Source organism: Myxine glutinosa, unplaced genomic scaffold, assembly GCF_964187855.1.
Source record: "Myxine glutinosa unplaced genomic scaffold, kmMyxGlut1.1 SCAFFOLD_2878, whole genome shotgun sequence".
NCBI classification, from domain to species: domain Eukaryota; kingdom Metazoa; phylum Chordata; class Myxini; order Myxiniformes; family Myxinidae; genus Myxine; species Myxine glutinosa.
Genome location: NW_027618972.1, coordinates 36,240 through 56,202, shown reverse-complemented (window position 1 = coordinate 56,202; position 19,963 = coordinate 36,240). Strand labels below are relative to the sequence as shown.

General features: G+C 43.4%; 1 protein-coding gene across 1 annotated transcript; it reads left to right on the top strand.

Moving 5' to 3' along the window:
- Positions 1-514: 514 nt before the first annotated feature.
- Positions 515-18,892, top strand: LOC137413184 (putative thioesterase PNKD; the record flags this gene model as incomplete). Its single annotated transcript, XM_078769526.1, has 5 exons — positions 515-642; positions 3,713-3,876; positions 8,948-9,034; positions 11,869-11,984; positions 18,680-18,892. Coding segments are annotated over 5 exons (672 nt in total), but the record flags the coding sequence as incomplete, so codon positions are not given.
- Positions 18,893-19,963: the final 1,071 nt, after the last annotated feature.

Genomic DNA, 19,963 nt, shown 5'->3' with positions numbered 1-19,963 from the left:
TCTCTCCCTCTCCCTCCCTCTCCCTCTCTCTCTCTCCCTCCCTCTCTCTCCCACCCTCTCTCTCTCTCCCTCTCTCTCTCTCCCTCTCTCTCTCTCCCTCTCTCTCTCTCCCTCTCTCTCTCTCCCTCTCTCTCTCTCCTTCTCTCCCTCTCTCTCCCTCTCTCTTCCGATGTGATGTCACAATCTTGCCAGGCCCCACCCGGTTCCACACAAAACAGCTACCAAACATACATGGTGTATATACAGCCTTAATGTGTGTACCCCGGTTTAGAATAGGTAAACCGTATCCCTGCGCATCGTAAGAGGCGACCAAGGGTTGGCACCAGGAAGGGCATCCGGCCATAAAAAACATTGCCTCAAACAGGGAACCATGATTGTCATGGGACCCGCAAGGCTAACCCCCGCTCTAGCGGGGAAAATGGCCTTAAAACGATCATTCATTCATTCATTTCATTCATAATGTTACTCTTTGTATTCCTTCCCCATCAAAGTAACAAGCTCATGGTAACGTTAGAATTATTTTGATGAATATTTTTTAAAACTGTTTTCCAGGGACCACAGTGGAGGAAATATAGCTCTGAAGAGTTTGTACAAATGCAGGGTGTACGGCACTTCAATGGATAACATACCTGGACTAACAAGGTACTTTTTCTGCTCTTATTCCAACCAACCATATCTGTCATTCATTAAAAAAGACAGATTTGAGTTTCTTTCACGTTTTCTAAATTAATAATCAACCACATGATCTCTTGGGCGACATGAAGTGGCACAAATAAAACATCACCAATATTTACACTTTACACAAGTAACCTCGTCAAACTGATCTGCTGAATCAAGCTTGTATCTTCACGGTTCGTTCATGTACACGGAGAAGTGTTGAGAAGTAATGCCCCCTGTTCTTGTTTTTTTTTTCTTTTCCAAAACTGTTAAAGATATTTGAATGAAATAAAGCGCAATCCGTACCAGAGTTCTTCCAACCAATGGATGTGAAGCTTCATGATTCTGACACTAGATGTCTCGATGCTATATTGGCCAAGGTGTGTGTTCTGTTGGCAAGCAACTTGCTGTCACTTGCCAAGCCAGCCACTCTGTCAACCGCTTGGCAAGCGCAACACATTGAGGTGCTTGGCAAGCAGGAAGCAAGCTACTTGCTCAGTGAACGCACCCAAAGATTACCGCCGTAGTTGGATTCAAAATGATCGATGGTTATTTCTTCAATTTTGCTATCACAGAGGATGATATTCAGATGTGCAGTTCGTACTTTTATTGTTACTTACACTTTTCATCCTAATTCTTTAACATCTACAAACAAGCAAAACCCCTCTACCCGTCCCCAAAATGCACAGTGGCAGGTCGATAGACAAGTTTTGTGGGGGGCTCACCCTTCTGACTCCCCATTTGTTTTTCCTTATTTTACTCTTCATATAGTAATCTATAACCACTGCCAACACAATCGATTCGTTTTGGGAAGTTGTCACAAGAGAATCGAGCAAAACTGAAAACGATGGCCCAGACAGCATTTGCTAGACTGCCATGATGACATTGTTTATATGAAGACTGCCATATTGTTAAGTCGTGCTGAACGCCCCGTTCTGTTGGAGTGCTTGCCTGAGCTACTTGCATCAAGAAAGCTGCTTGACAAGTCGTAAGCAAGCCGATTGCGAACGGAATACATCTCTGATGTTGCGCAATGAATGTGAAGGTGACCAGTTCCTGCTCCATAGTGTGACTGGAGATGAGAGTTGGGTGCACCATTACCATCCTGAAAGGAAGAGACTGTCAATGCAGTACTGCCACAAAGGATCACCAGCATGAAAATAATTGAAGACGCAAGGCTTTGCCGGGAAAGTCTTGCTTACGACTTTTTGGGACGTGAAGGGGATAGTCCATTTGGAATTCATACCAAACGGTACCACCATTAACTCTGAGCTCGACATTGAAACTCTAAAGCAACTGAAGGCATGGATTTGGAGGGTTCGTCCTGACATGCAGATGGTTCTCCTCCAGCATGACAATGCATTAACGACTGACGTCACAGTTTCACCGCCATACAGCCCCGACTTGACTCCGTCAAATTTTCATCTCTTCCTCAAATCTAAGGAACATCTCCGTGGATAACATTCTTCTTCCGACGATGATGTCAATGCCACTGTGAAGCGCTGGTTAAGTCTGCAGGGCGCACAGCTCTATCATAACGGCGTCACAAAACTACTCGAACATGGGCAGAAATATGTGGACCCAAATGGTGATTATGGTGAGAAATAAATCTGCACCATGGTAGAATAAAGATTGATGTTTGTATCTGTCTTTGTTTCATTTGAATATCTTTACTAGATTTGGAGAAAAAGAATGGGAGGAATTACTTTACAACATGCCCTCGTAGATTAATGCGAGACCTAAACCACCTTCGTAGTCATGAATCACCTGATGAAATCTCATGGAACAATGTGGATGAGCTGTTACGTTGGTCATCTAATAACTGTTCGTGATGAGACGAGTGCAGGATTCGTCGAAGTTTGAACTTTTATCTTAACCAACAAGCCATAATGCTTGGGTATCTTATTGAGCCGGCGTGCCAGCTCTCAGCACCCTTGGCTGTGCCAGAAACACAGCTTGTAATAGTGTTCGTACCTAGGAACTAATCATTGCTGGTAGCTGAAGCAGTTTCTTGCCAATGGTTATATTGGGTGGTTTGCCATTGCCTTCCCAGAGTTGTTTGTCCACGTTATGCCCTTTTTTAAATGCTGAGCATCAAGCAAGGAAGCAGCACCCGTGATGAAGCTACCTCCGAGGGCCTTTCACTTACTCACCGCAGGCAGGTTGGTGGTCTTTCTGTCTTCTACCGACTCCTCTCCGGCCTTGCTCCTCCAGCTCTCTCTGGGCTCTGTCCCCCAAATATTCCTACAGGTCGCACAAGATCTGCCTGCAACCCTCTTATGGTTAAACTGCCAAAATCAAGACTCTCTGCTCACCTTCACTCCTTCATTCATCTTTTCTCCCGCCTCTGGAACAAACTCCCTCACTCTCTTCAATCCTACTCCTCCCTCCAGGTCTTTAAAACAGCTGTTCACCACCATCTCTTATCTTCCCCCATCCAAAACCTTGATCTTTTCTACCCCTGCTAATTTCACCCCAAATCCACTTTTTTGAAATACCAACTTCTTTCCTGGAAGTCCTTGGTGTCCTTGTGTTTATATTTCTCCCAGCCCCCCTCCCTTCCCACGCCGCCTCCCCCAAAGCCCTCTCCCTCCCACACATTCCCGATGTCCCTGCTCTCAAATGTTGTGTTTATGTGCTTCCCCTTCTCTCCCCATCTTGTCTACCGCTCCCCTTTTTATATACTTTATTTGTTTGATTTGTTTGTGTGATAAATGTTAGCTCTTTCACGAGCCTCGATTATGTATACAAAAAAAGGGGGAAAAAAGCAGTACCATTTTTGACGTGTTTTGTATGACCCAGCCGGGGTTTGAACCCCCAACCTCCCAGACATAGAGCAGACACTCTAACCCCAGATACGTAGGCAGGGATTATTGTACAAACAATTAGTAGACTCGCAGTATTAAAACTTCCATGGCAAATGACTGTCTGTAGATCAAGCAGATATGATTGGTTGGAGAGTCTTTAGTGTCATAACTCATAAGTAACATTTGATGTTTCTTTCTACACATTGCAGGAATCTACCATTTGCTTTTGTCTGTTGTTTATTACACAGCCCGGTGCATGACGGCGAGGAGCTAACCTTTGGACAATTGCGCTTTCGCGTTGCTCTAACGCCTGGACATACCCATGGACACGCTACCTACATGTTGGATGGAAAATCATTTGGGGTGTCCGATTGTCTCTTTTCTGGAGATTTGCTCTTTCTCGCTGGCTGTGGTCAGTGCTAAAGATGTTGCTACAACACCGGAGCGTGAGAATGCATATCACTTTATAACTTTTCAACCTTTAGAGCTGTTCACACTGTGCCTTATTGTAATTGATGCTGATGGGGGCATTATTGTGAGACCGACAAACGGCTATACCTTCCTCAAAAAGAGGCAGAGCCCTGCATCAAAGTGCAAAGCTAGTAATATGCTGCCTGTCTCAAAGGAAACACCTAAGCAGGAAAAAGAGGGGTGCAAAAAAAAAAGACAATGAAAGCTGAAATCCTTAGTGGAGGGAGGATGTCCTCCCACACAGAACGTGCTATACATTTGAAGGAGGGGGGGGGGGGGGTTTGGAGTGGAAGTGTGGGGGGGGACTGTGAGGAGGATGGGCAGTGGAGGAGACCGATTCATGGCTACAGCACAAACAGATACAAATGATGATGAGCAGGAGGAGGAAGGGGTACAGAGGGATAGAGGAGAAGAGACAAAGGAGGATGATGAGGAGCAATGTAATCTGGAAGAGGAGCTGGCTAATAAGATGGATGAGGTGAGAATGACACCAAATGAAGAAAGACCATAACTAAGTCGACTTAATAATAAACACACAAAATCACTAATCAACAGAACAACCACATCTTTAAAAAAAATTACCAAACTCAGCCACACTGAAAGAAATAAACAGTGAATTTTGCAGCAGCACTATGCATTCAGGAAAAAGTAACAATGAAACACCACAAGAACATAACAAGTCCCACAAATGAAAGCCAAGCACCACCATAGAAGCAAAGACTCGAAAGATGGAGGGCGATGCTCAGAAAAGAGAGAGGAGAGATTTAGGAACTGAAAATTAGTGAAACGGTCCTCTGACGACATCCGAATGGAATTTGGCCTAAATAAGTCGTGCAAGGGAGATCAACAAAAATGGACAACATAAAAATCGACCTGGATTGAACCGACCTACAACAATACAGGAGCTAGGCAACGAATCATCTTACAAATACCCTGGATTAGAAGCAGGCCACCAAATATGTCATAAAAATGTACAAAACAATTACCAAGGGATATCTGCATAGAATGAGGCTGATCCTGAAAACGTATCTCACCCCAAGGAACAAAATCGAAGCCATAAACCAACTAGCACTGCCAGTATTCCAGTACAGCTGCGGAATAGTAAACTGACCACAAGCGGATGTTAAAAACATAGGGGCAATACCCCTGGCGCTCACCTGCTAAAATAAACGTAGAATAAACAGTATACTGCACTGACTAAAGGTATTTTAAACCAATTTCACTGGTTGCTAGAAGACAGGGCTGCAGGTGGAATCATACTAACATAATCATAAGACTTTAAACAAACAAACAAAAAAATACCCCCCCCTCCCCCCACCCCGTGTACCTCCTCAGACCACAATTTTTCCAATTCCTTGAACAAACATTGGTACATCACGGATGATGAAGGTTGTGGTGAAGTTTCATCGAAATTGTGTGTGTAGGTTCTGAGAAAAAAGCAAATACCTATTTTGGGGGGCAAGCCCACCCCCCTATGGACCCCAATTTTTTTTAATGCCAGGAACAAACTTTGGTACAACACGGGTAATTAAGGTTGTGGTCAAGTTTCATCGAAATCGTGTGTGTAGTTTCTGAGAAGAAAGCAAATATCTATTTTGGGGGGTCAAACCTGGACCCACTTTGACCCCCGGGAAACACACTTAGACCCCGTTTTTTTTTACTGCCGTGAGCAAACTTTAGTCAAAACATAACAAATATAATTTGTGCCAAATTTGGTCGCAATCCCATCAGTGGTTTCGGAGAAGAAGTTTCAAGTGTTTACGGACTGATGGACGGACAGACTGACGGCAGACGGACTGACGGCGGACGGACTGACGGCGGACGGACTGACGGACGACGCGCCATCGCATAAGCTCCCCTGAACTTCGTTCCAGGTGAGCTAACAAGGAAACTCCTCACTATCCACAAAATGTTCTCCAAAAACCAGTGCATCCCAAGAACATACCTGCTAAGGAAAGAAGGAGGTGGTGGTCTGATGGAACTCTATCAAATGCACAGAGCGACGACTGTAGGATTAGCAGAGTACGTGAAAAGCTCAACAGACTACCGAATACAATTTGTGTACAAGCATGAACACAACAAATCAGAAAAGGTATCTCTCACTCACCTTGCAAAAAAACTTCCAAAAACAAGTGTGAATATGAGCTGTCACGCACCAAACCGAAACAGCAACACATAAATACAGCCCCTACGATTGAAAAAAGACAAAAGAAAAATATAAGATGAAATACCAGCCGATATATAATGACAACTGGGAGAAAGACAAAAGAGCAGGGAAACATAAAGAGTTGGACAGATTGGGGATAGACAAAGAAGGATCATGGGAATGGCTAAGAAGAGGTCAGCTCAACTGGGACAGAGAACGAATCATTTATTAATGCCCAAGACCAAGGACACTACACGAATTGCTTTAAAAAATGGCAGGACTGAGTCAATCAAACAGGTGTAGGTTTTGCAAGGTAGAAGAACCAGCATGAGTCACCTCCTATCAGGATGTAAAACACTTATGTCAGAGCAGCTGTACACTCAAAGGCACAACAAGGTATGCAGAGTAATCCACTGGCACATCTGAAATAATTAAATATCCCAGTTCTACAAAACTCAAGGAAACATGAACCAAAAGCAGTAATTGAAAACATGGACATAATGCTCACGTATGACCTGATGATCCCATTCAGCGTGAACATAGAAAACAAAGCATTGCGACTGGACATAGTGCTCAGATACAAAAAGGAAAAGACAGCATTGCTGATTGAGATATCAGTACCCAGCGATCTTGGCCTAAATAATGCAGAAATCAAGAAAATGACCAAATACCAAGACTCCAGGAATGAAGAGAAAAGATCTTGGAAGCTGAAGAGTGCCGAAATTGTACCAGTGATAATTGGAGCAACGGGAATGATAAGGAAGAACCTTACAAAGATTCTACAAACCCTCCCGGGGACATTACCACAAACAGACTACAGTTGGAGGTTGTACGGGACTCAGCGACGGTCCTGAAAAGAGCCCTTGGAACAAAACTCTGAGAACACAACTTAGCCCATGAATCACGATCCTTCAGGAAACGAAGGGGGGTACTTCGAGCCCTGGGAAGACTCAGTTCCACTTTCTGAAAACCGGAATTATGGAGATAACAATCAACGACACACACACCAGTAGGATTACAATTCTGCTTGCCAGGGAAAATGGCTGGGACATATATGCTGCGGCTTGTTATTCTCACAGCATTCCTCTTTTTAATTTATTTGATGTGGTTGAATAAAAGTAAGTATTACAAGAAGAGCATAAATATGGAGGGCAGAATGAGATTGAAGAGACTGAGGAAGATGGTTCATGTGAGAGAAAAGAGGAACTAATCAGTAGAGCTGAGCAGTTTTATTGTATTTTTAATACATAGGACATTGAACAGATCAAGACACAACAAAACAAAGGGTACATCAGGGGAAAGGGGAAACGCCAATAGCAGGACGGAGAAAGTAGATGGAGACGGACAAACAAGGGCAGTAACAATGAGGGCTGGGGGAGAACGCAAGGGGTGGGCAATATGGATACATAAGCAAAATTTTGGGAGGGAGGGTGTAGAAAGAAAAAATCAAGGGTTTGGACGGGGACGGGGGGACGGGGGGACGGGGGGTGGTGGTGGTTGACTTGAAATGGTGATGAACAGCTGTCTTGAAGACCTGGAGAGAAGAATGAGATGAAAGAGAGTGTGAATGTGATTCTGCAGGTGGGGGAAAAGAGGTGTAAATGAGTGTAGGCGAGCAGTAGTTCTGCATTTATGCAGTTTCACTAGGAGAGGGGGTTTCTGGTGGACCACGTGCGTTCTGCAGACACTTGGGAGCGGGAGGGACGTAGCACGGAGAGGGCAGAGGGTGCAAGACCAGAAATTAGGCGGAAGAAGACAGAGACCACCGTTGGCCTGTAGACACAGCTTCATTGTGAGAGATTCCAATGGTCTTGAAGGCCTTAGTTTCCACGGCATGAAGCTGAGCAAGATGTGAGGCAGGGAGCTTGCCCAGAGAGGAGAGCAGTACTTCATCAAGCTGCGGATGAAAGCTTTGTAGATGGATGGGAGCTCATGTGTGCCAAGGAAGGACTTTGCATGACGGAGGATGCCCAGTCGGTGTCTGGATTTGGTGGCTAACTTAGAAATGTGGCTTGTTCAAGAGAGATCATGGCTGAGAGTTATAGCCAAGAGTTTGAGTGACAACCTCTTTGAGACAGGTGTTGAGAAAGTAGATGGGAGGCCTTGTGGAACAGTCCTTAGAGAGAGAGAGAGAGAGAGAGTGAGTGAGTGTGAGAGTGTGAGTGTGCGATTTCTCAGGATTAAAAGAGGTGCTCCAAGTGTTTGACCAGTTTGTAATTTTTGTCAAGGTCTTAGGAGAGGGAAGAGGCTGCTGCCTGTGTGTCAGAAGGCTATCATGGTGGAGAGAGGAGTCAGCAACAAAGATATAAAGAGGATTTTCCAGAGTCAGTGAAATTTGGGCTTGGAAGGAAAAGATGTCCGAAGCTTTGGGAAACCGAGTCTGTCCTTTATTCCAACCGCGACCCTCGAAACTCGCTCATCATTTCCAGTCGCACCCGGTAGTCCGGTACCGCAAAACCCTCTCAGCCCAAGCTCAAGCATACTTAACTATTATAACATGAAAGGCGAAATTATGCCGCTACAAGATCATTGATGAATATTAGGAATGGGATTGGGCCTAGAACACTGCAAGTTAGACTGGATTTGTGGAGTTTCACCAGAAGGGGATTACCGTACGAGGTAGACCTCACACACCCTGCAGAAACCTGGGGAATAAAGGCAGCGAGATATTTGCACACCAAATCGAACATGTGGTGGTTCAATGCACATTATCCCTGTGTATGAGGTGCAATACCACAGTAAGTAATGCATTAAGTAGAAACGAGTACCTCAGTTAAGATGTGTGCATACATTGCAATGTGATACTGTGTAACCTATACCTGTGTGACACGAGTTCCATCTGACACCTTTGTGCTTATGTTGTTAGGCCAGATTTTTGAAGGAACTGCAGATGCAATGCTGGCATCGCTGGATTTTGTGAGTGGACTGGCAGATGATACCATGCTCTTCCCAGGTAACGTTTTGCATTCCTCACATAATTGTAATCATTGCTTGATTTTCAACTTCCGAGGATACCATAGGAAGCTGTCTGAGTTTAATGTTTTTTCTATTCAGTTAGGGGGTAGCACTTCCGGGTTTTTTTTTGGTTTTTTAAATATGTAGCAGTAATGGGCCCATCCTCATTACAGTAGTGCACCAAACTACTTCTTCTTTTGTATGCAGCACATGGCTGTGGGGTAATATCGCTGACTGAGAGTGTGGCTGTGCCACTGATGCAGTGCCCTCTGTAGGTCAGGGCAGGAATTTGGAGGTTGTTCCATCGTGCTGGCGACAGCTCACTTACTCTTCACGAAGGACCCCGTTGGATCTTTCACGTCCACCAACAAATACTGGCAGACGGGACGCCTGGTTAATGTCCATCCGAGGGAGGTGCCTGTGAAACACTGGGATTACAGTATGTAGCCGAGTCGAGATTCAAACCCGGACTGAACAGCTAGGAGGCGAGCGTGCGTACCTCTCGGTCATCCTTGTCAACCTGCGTGAGATGGTATAATATTTTATCCAAATACTGCTGAACGGGAGGGTTTTGGAGATGCAAGCAAAGCAATTGGTGTTCTACAGTGTAATTCAGTTGAAACTAGAACGGCACTCGGTATAGCGCAAAACTCCGCCAGGATCTTCAGTTTGTTTTGTCTCCCACTGTTGGGCGGATCTGGATTCGGACCTGAACCAAAATCTTACCGGCTTGTTCTTGTCACCTAACCAACTCATCCCCCAGGTTTCGTCCAAATCCGACCACAACTTTTTAAAATATCATATTGTTGCGGATCTCAGCGCCGGCCTTTTCCCCTTACCAAGGGGAGATTAGTCCCCTTGTCTTTGACTAGCCGACGGGACCCGGGACCTATGACGTCCTTCCCGGACAGCGCGAAATAGGGTTTTAGGACTAAGAATTCGCTATTACCTAATGACTCACGCTGTCCAGAAACGAGGAAATAAGCCCTGCCCGAGTCACGGGTGTTGGTGGATACGCCGAGCGGTAGCGAACCCGTGATCCGAGCCTTTATCAATTACTAGACCCGATCCAAGCGGTTCTTATTCGTGCCACGCTTACCCAATGATGGAAATCACAGAAACGGTCGAATTGGGAAGAAAAGGAATAACAAGATTTATTTACACTTTGTACAATAATCAGAAGAAGAAGACACAGTGCAGCCTTAAGCAGTCTTATACTTATTCCCAAGACAAACGGGCCCGTTCACACTCAGACACTCACACGGGGATTGCAGATGAACAGGTCAGCACGTCCAGGGATGGCGTCTGGGCAGCTCCCCCTCCGGTCCCCAGCTTGCACCGTGAAGTAGATGAATGCAGCGGCCAGGAGCTCTCCGCGTGTCGTTGGCGCGCACGGGATAATTACGGGGCGAATGGTAGGGCTGGCTCTGGCGGTTACACTGGCGGCTGCGGCCACGTACGTAATAAGCGAATAGGCACTAACAATGCGTTTTTCAATCGAGGGCTCTCTCTCGTGCAAGTCCTTTCATGCGAGTTCTCCGAATCCTGGTAACGAGTCCTCTCCCTGCTCAACTCAATTCAACACCGCAGATCCCTTCTCATCTCAACTGAGGTGGGGGCCTCACGCAAAGGGTTTTATTGCCACGCCCTTGGAACCCTCTGGAACTCACCAGACGTTCTTCACCACACCCTATCACGCCATGCCCACAGAGCCCCGGTTGGCTGATGGCCCTTACTTTCACCGCCTCTGACGTGCTCTTCGACTCTGCCACACCCCGACCCCGCGCTCCTCCCTCTTTTCAGGCCTACCTCGTGTCATTTGACTAGTTCGAGCGAACAAAGGGCAGCTAAAGCGCCACACACGGAGGGATCAGCCAAAATGGGGCGCGGGATCGAGTTTGCCCATCGGTGGAATTGGAGGGTGGCTGCAAAATGAAAAGGACCTAAGCTCATTTCTTTACACAACGCAGATGTTACTAGGGAAAATGGCCTACTCTTACACATACTATGACATAACTAATCCTATAAGTGGGCCTACGTGTTGCTTGTGGACTAACTATGGGGGGCAAACCTTTAACCTTTAATGATGTCATATATACAAATCTCAAAACCGTATCAATATTCTATATCGCTTTTCGCCCGATCTCAAAATGGTGAAGAATCACTTAAAATTAAATAATTCTCATATCCGAATCCATATTCAGATCTTCACCAAAATTGAATCGATTCGTCCTTGTCACACACTCAACCTCTCCACCAAGTTTTGTCCAAATCCGTCCCATCTTGTTCACAAACAAACAGACAGAGGTGAAAACATAACCTCCGTCCACCTTCGGTGGCGGAGGGAATAAAATAGATTTAAAGGCTGTAGAAAAAAAACAAGACTTTTTTTCGGAAGTTTACCGCTGTTGATTCACTTATTTGGCCATGGTGCCGCACACAGGTCAATAATAAGTTTGGTGCACTTCCCACCCTTCCCATGTCCCACATTATTTAACACGTTACATTAGTTCTTTGTGCCTGTTGTTTGTATCCCTTATAATGTCCCTAAAACGGTAAGTTTCCTGTTTCTCTTTGGAATGATTTTCAGCACCTGCACGATCGGGACGAGATTCCGTATTTTTTGCCAATTTCAGAACCAAAGTACAGCTACATATTCATGTTCCGATTCAAGTTTCTACAGTGTTCAAAATAAAGAAAATGGAATTGAAATCAAGTAGCTCCTCGATTATTGATCAACTTGCTTGTATCTTGCTTGAAAAGGTTGTGACAGGGGCAGGTAGGGAGGGGCAGTGTAATTGTGGTTGATGATGTATGATTCTGGCACCACAGGCCATGAATATGCTTTGGAAAATCTGATGTTTGCTGCTGACCTGGAACCGAAAAACGAAGCCATTCTTCTCAAGCTGGACTGGGCAAATGAGCAGCGTAGATCCAGATTATGCACGGTAAGTTTTTTTTTTTTTTTTTTTTTTTGTTTTTTTTGTATACAAGATCGAGGCTCGTGAAAGAGCGAACATTAATCACACAGAAAGACAAACAGACACATAAAACAAATAACATCGGGAGCGGTAGACAAGATGGGGAGAGAGGGGGAAGGACACAAACACAACATTTGAGAGCAGGGACCGAGAGACATGGAGACAATTTTCCGCAACATCTTCCTCTTTTTGACGCTCGGTGAGATTGCTGGTGCACGTAACGATTGTTCGTTTGGTGCAATTGCTTCAAAAAGTGTAGTTTGAATGTAAAGCCATCATAAAGTAATTAGAATGCCGATCCACACCGGCCATTGCCTTTGTTGTTATAACTATCAGAACAAATTGTACATGAAAATTCCAGCAAGATTATTTGCATTCAAAGGGGAAATCGTTCGGCCTTCCCAAGACATGCTATGTATAAGAGGACCAAGTTACATCTTCCATGAAACAGGATACAATCAGGATTAGTTACAGCTAGAAGTTTAACTCTGTTAAAGTGCATTCAGAAAGTATTCAGACCCCTTCACTTTTTTCACATTTTGTAATGATGCAGCCTTATGCTGAAATCGTTAAAATTCTTTTTTTTCCCTCATCAATCTACACTCAATACCTCAGAACGACAAAGAGAAAACAGGATTTTAGAAAGTTTTGCAAATTTGTTAAAAAGAAAAAACTGAAATATCATATTGACATAAGTATTCATACCTTTTGCTATGACACTTGAAATTTAGCTCAGGTGCCTCCCATTTCTCTTGATCATCTTTGAGATGTTTCTACACCTTAATTGGAGTCCACCTGTGGTAAATTCAATTGATTGGACATGATTTGGAAAGGCACACACCTGTCTATGTAAGGTCTCACAGCTGACAATGCATATCAGAGCAAAAACCAAGCCATGAGGTCGAAGGAACTGCCTGCAGAGCTCAGAGATAGGATTGTGTCGAGGCACAGATCTGGGGAAGCATACAAAAACATTTCTGCTGCATTGAAAGAAGGTTCCCAAGAGCACAGTGGCCTCCATAATTCTTAAATGGAAGAAGTTTGGAACAACCAGGACTCTTCCTAGAGCTGCCCGCCCGGCCAAACTGAGCAATCGGGGGAGAAGGGCCTTGGTAAGAGAGGTGACCAAGAACCCGATGGTCACTCTGGCTGAGCTCCAGAGATCCTGTGTGGAGATGGGAGAAACTTCCAGAAGGACAACCGTCACTGCAACACTCCACCGATCTGGGCTTTATGGCAGAGTGGCCAGACGGAAGCCTCTCCGAAGTGAAAGACACATGAAAGCCCACAGAATCTTGTTTCTCACAGTCTGAGAGTCCTTTAGGTGCTTTTTTGCAAATTCCAAGTGGGTTTGTGAATCATGTTAGCTCCTACACGAGCCTCGATCTTGTGTACAAAAAAAAAAAGAAGACCCTGAAGACTGTTAGACCCAAGAGACCATGAAGACCCAAAATACCCCCAAAATCCTGAAGACCCAAAAGACACTGAAACCCAATGGAACCCAAAGACCCCAAGGATCCAAAAGACCCAAACAACCCTGAGGACACAAAAGACCTCCACGGACTCTGAAGATCCAAAAGACCATGAAGACCCAAAATACCCCAAAGACCCAAAAGAGCATGAAGAGCCAAAAGACTGAAAAGACCCTGAAGACCCAAAAGAGCATGAAGACACAAAAGACTCTGAGGATACAAAAGACCCAGAGGACCCAAAAGACCCAGAAGACCCCCAAAGGCTCTGAAGACCCAAAATACTGAAAAGACCCTGAAGATCCAATGGGCCCCAAACACACAAAATGCCCCAAAGACCCAAAAGACCCTGAAGACTGTTAAAGACCCAAAATACCTCAAAGACCCTGAAGATTGAAAAGACCCTGAAGACAGAAAAGACGTGAAGACCCATACACCAAAAAGACCCAAAAGATCCCAGTTACTGAAAGGATCAAAAAGACCCTGAGGGCTCCAAAGACCCAAAATACCCCAAAGATCCAGATCGAGGACCCAAAAGACTCAAATGACCCAAAAGATGCCGATGAACCAGAAGACCCAAAGGACCCAAATGGCACAGAGGAGACAAAAGACCGCAAGGATTCCGAAGACCTAAGAGAAGAGTAATTATGCCTCTTGCATTGGAATTGTAGACGGTGGCTTGCAAACCGAGCCCCAAGGTCGGTGTACAGAAACTGTATTTTTTAAATCACAATAAATACAAGGCACAGGGAGGTGAAATTTGCTGCACGTGATGTACAATGCAATGCGCGCAGAGTAAAACGAGTATTCATTTACGTCTGTTGGATAATAAATAAAGATTATATCAGCACCGCTGACACTAGGCACAGACTTCAGACGTTGGCATACTCACGCGGCTGTACCGTCAAAAACTGTTCCAACCCGTCATTTTTGACGGGATTTGTACTAGTTTAATGATAATTATGATGTCATGGGTCACATGGTACAGGTGCCATCTTGTAAAAACCGATAAACGTTGCACGTCTATATCTCCGAAAGTGCTCCATGGGAAAAATAGATTTTTTCAATTGAATTGAAAAAATTGAAAAAATTTGCTCATTGTAAAGAACTCCATATGGGGAATAGGTGTTGTTAATGATGACGTCATTGGTGCCTTAATTATGACATCATAATTCGACAGGGTCAATGTTTAGTCTGATCAGTTTGAAATTTCTTGAGTGCTGGTCATCAACACAACAATTATATTATAGAATATAAATTTATGATGTAATCGCTCACGTGGTCTGGCAGCCATATTGGATCAAAGAAAAAAAAAATCAACCTTAAAAAAACAAGATTTGGCTCGCACCAAGTTGACTGCACAGGGTAAGTATTCTATGAATACCATCTAGTTAATGAATTAATTACTTAATTATTATCGCTTTATTAATTACTTATTTTCTTTCACATCTGGCCAATATCTCAGGCACCTTTTGAGCTCGGAAGCTGATATTTGGACACGACAGTGACCAAGTGATTCTTCTGTAAAGGGTACCTTCAATTAATTGATCAATCAATTAATCGATTAATTATTTAGTTTTTCGATTAATTACTTAATTTGTTGATAAAAAAATTGTTGAGATGTTTGTTAGTTGTGACATCATTGACTGTTACACTTTGTTATTACACACATTGACTTTGTGACTTGTTACACTTTGTATTTAAAACATAAATCTATCCTGCAATTTACATCGAATCTGTATTCTGTCATCAGACATGTCTTTTTTTGCCATCAAGTACAAAGACATGTTTCACGTCCCACATGTTCTAACAGTTAACACAGACCCTCTCAACACTGTACTCATTGTAGAATAATACATCTTGAAGAAGAAGATTACATGCAAAGCTTAATTGTATGCCACTGTGGAGATTGAGCTGTAATTAATGGTGAGTGTGGTGAGGTCGCATGTGTGAAGAGAGGAATGTTAGTGCAGTCGTCGGTGGTGGAGCTTCTTTTGTACCAGCATGGAAGAAGTACTGAAGGCAGACGAATAGCGAATATAAAATATGTAGATAGATATTGTATTTTTATATAAGTAATCAACAAAATTAGGGCTGGTACGACGGCCTACCTAGAGATACACACATTCGCCTCAAAGCTGACTACCAGCCTGGGTTTGAATTCCAGTCCAGCTATAAACTGTCCTCCTGGTGTTTCACAGGTTGTCATCATTGTGTCCCACGGAAGGGACGTAAGCTGGAGACCCGACACATCACTGGTCGCTGGTGGAGATTAAACATCCCACGGCTTTGTGAAGAGGAGGCGAGTTATCGCCGGCACCATGACGAGATTACAAATTCCTGTCCACTTCAATTGAACGATAGGCCTGGCCTAGAGTCCCTGTATATAGAGAGTTGTGTCAACTCAAATTTGGACGCCATTTTGTGTCTAAGTGTGTCGGATTAGATAGATATACATGTACATTCGCGATATGGGGTGATATATTCTAAACCTGCTAAAAAAAATTTTACTACACATATTTAGTCTTATTATTACATACAGGTGATATTTGTTTTGTCAAAAACTCAGCTATTGCTGTGAAAAAGAGCTGTGTGGTGATATTAAAAGTGGTATGGCAATGCATATTACAAACCAACACTGCATATAAGAGCTAACATTATAAGTAAGACAAACCAATGCTGTCGTTCTCTGAATTTTAATAACTTTTAGAAAGGAGTGTGGGCATATCCAATATTTTTTAAAGGGTGCCGAGAGCAATTCCGGTGTAGGACTTCCAGCAGACATATAGTCTAACACACTTAAAACAAATTCTGTACGTGGTATTGCCATATTTCTATAGTGTACAACTTTAGTTTTATCGACATTTATATTCAATTTCCATTGTAATGATTTAACAAGCTGCAAGTCAGCTTCTGTCTCTGACATAAGGAAAACGTCATCGGCATCTAGTAAGATTGAAACGTTCATTTATTACTACACCCTTGCCCAGAACTCTGATGGATATTGCCTGATCGATTAATATGTTTCATAGCTGGCGACTTAATTAACACTTAATTTTCGACTGCGCCAAGCCGTAATTAAACAGAGAAAAAACTTTAAAAAATACCTGCCGTGTTCACGGTTCGTCGAGTCGAACAGATATGGAAAAGCACAGATAAGACGTCGTATCCACCATAACTTGTTTAATTTCACCAGGAACACGATGAGGCCAACACAGTAAACATTCAGTACAAAACTTGGTTCATACATTCAGTACAGAACATGATTCATACATTCAGACCGTAAGAAAACTCTGCCCGTAATACAACACTCTGACCAGACCAACACTTCATCCCACTACGTTCACTCCTCACAAGTGAAACTCATCACTACTCCGTTCACTCCTCACAAGTGAAACTCATCACTACTCCGTTCACTCCTCACAAGTGAAACTCATCACTACTCCGTTCACTCCTCACAAGTGAGACTCATCACTACTCTGTTCACTCCTCACAAGTGAGACACCATCACTACTCCGTTCACTCCTCACAAGTGACTTGTATTTGATGTATCCTTGATGTATTTATTTATTGAAATTTTTATTCTAACACAACACAGTTTAATTTTAATGAGCTGTCATGTACTAGTACTTCCACAACAGAAAATCACATGGACAATCTTCCGGAAGATGGCCAGACAAATCGCTAGCTCTATCGACCACATGTATATTGATATCAAACAGGGATAACAGCTTTTGAAAGTTGAGCCAGTTTTAAATGTGGGTACACAAATACACCTGTTTTACTGCATTAATCACCTAGAAATATTGTATGTTTTGGGAACGATAGCTGTCACCAGGTTAAATATATAGGGATTGTCCAATGTGCAAAATCTTCCATCACTACAATTTGGCCATAAATCCCGGGGTGGGAAATGTTTGAGCAAATATGCCACAAGATGCATGAGCACTGTACATGAGCTCATGTACGTACAGTACAGTGCTCATGTGCATGAGCACATGAGCACTGTACTGTACGCATGAGCACTGTACAAAGCAAACAATAACTCGTCAAATTTTGGACGTATGGATGGCTGCACAACCCGCAAAAAAATTGAGCAGGCCCCCCCCTAAAATTGCTTTTATGATTGCCGATTAGGCTAAAGATTTTAAACCAAAAAAATAACTTGCCTCGGAATAAGTTTTGAATGGACGGACAGACACCTGAAAACAAAACGGACCATGGGTTTCCCACCCCTATAAAATCAAAATTAATTCCCTCTGAAAAAGTACAGTGACATTGCCCGCAGACTACCCAACCGCAGACCAGGCAATGTCACTGTACCGGGACATTTCATCAATCAATGACAATATGCGGTCCGCTAGGACTACCCGAAAAAAATTGAGCAGGGTTCTTCCCACGGAAATGCATTTTTGGTCAGCTCCTTGAAGATTATAAACAAACACAAATCACTTCCCTTTAAAAGGGTTTTCAACGGACAGACAACCAAAAAAAAACCGAGCAGATAGAATTGCTTTTGAACATCGATCATCAAGCGGCGTGGGCCTACCTGGCAGAGTCTCGAGGAGTCGATCGCTTTCCAGCTCTTTCGTCTGACTTTCGCTTCCCAAATTTGTCTTCTGACTTTATCACTTGGAAATCTATACATCTTATATTTCCCAGATTGGTTTGAACAACCAAAAGCAGAACAACCAGTCATTTTGTTTGGCAATAAACAACATTCCCGTACCAAGCTGACGTTCACGCACGGTGAAGTTAGACACAAAATGGCGCCACGAAATCACGTGACCAGAAATCTCGGGTCAGCGCATGGCGCAACTCTCTTTATACAGGGACTCTAGCCTGGCCCAATCAATTAGTGAAGGATTTGGCCCAGACACATACCCCAGGTGATCCTACATGGTGAGAACAACTGTGGCTGTTGAACTAGTAGTTGTGGTAGATACAGGATGCATAGCACTTGTGTTCATTTTGGATTACAATCAGAAATGATTGCGAATTAAATTAAACGCTGCGACTGTAGCATTTGTGGCTTTAAACGGTTTAAAGACAATTCTAATCTGTTGTATTCACCATGTGATTCTGACATACTACCTATGAGGCAAGAAATTATTGTTGTGAGTGGGAGGGTCAGGGTACAGTCGTATCAAAAGTCACACGTGACAAGTAATATGCATGTCGTTGCACTTTCAGAGCCCTTCAGCGATTGGAGAAGAAAGGACGTACAACCCTTTTCTCCGCACTGGTTCAGAGGCTCTACATACTGCACTTAGCTTGCAGTGGAAAGAGACCGATCCATGGGAAAAATTCCGAGCCCAGATTCTCCAGGAACTCCGCCAGCGGAAAAATGCATTTTGTGGACATATATAAAACATGGACTGTCAATATAAAAACTTCCAAATCCAACATGTTTCGCAATGTCAGTGTCACACGCAGTCAGAGCCGTGCCATTCATGTTAGTTAAAATGCATTCATGTGACATTCTCCCCCCCCCCCCCTCCCCCCCCCCATATCAATGTTGGTTTTAAATAAATAAACATATATATATATTCATATGTATATATATATATTTATGTGTATATATATATATATATGTATATATGTATATATATATATACATGTACATACAGTCATGTGAAAAAGTAAGTACACCCCATGTAAAGTTTTGACTTTTTCAACATATTCCAACATACAGCTATTTGATCTTCATTTCAACAATATTGATACATAAAGATGATATAATATAACAAATATCATGAAACATTTACATTTTGTAGTCCATTGTATAATTAAAATAAACATAAATGCAAATTTCGCATGTGGAAAAAGTAAGTACACACCTACATTTATCACTACTTCAAATACCTAAAATTAGAATCAGGTGCACCAGCTCAGGTACAAATGATTAGAACATCCTTAGAGAGGATCTTGGAGGAACCTGTCTTATTTAAACTTCAGACATTTAGTTTGGTTTGCTCTTTGTTGTTGAAGTGTGCGGCGTCACCATGCCTAGATAAAAAGAGCTCTCTGAGGCCTTCAGAAAGAAGGTTATAGATGCCTACGAGTCTGGGAAGGGATTTAAAAAGATCTCCAAACAATTTGAAATCAATCATTCGACTGAACGGAAGATCATCTACAAGTGGAGAAGATTCCAAACAACTGCCAACTTGTTCAGGCCAGGCCGCCCCAGCAAGTTCAGCCCGAGAGTAGACCGCAAGATGCTGAAAGAAGTCTCTCAGAACCCCAGAATGTCATCACGGGACCTACAGGTAGCTCTTGCCACTGTTGATGTCAAAATGCACGAGTCCACCATTAGAAAGAGGCTGCACAAATTTGATCTACATGGGAGGTGTGCCAGGAGGAAACCTTTGCTGTCCAGAAAGAACATCCGGGCAAGACTAAAGTTTGCCAATGAACACCGAAGCAAAGACCAGCACTTCTGGAACAATGTGCTCTGGACAGATGAGTCAAAGGTAG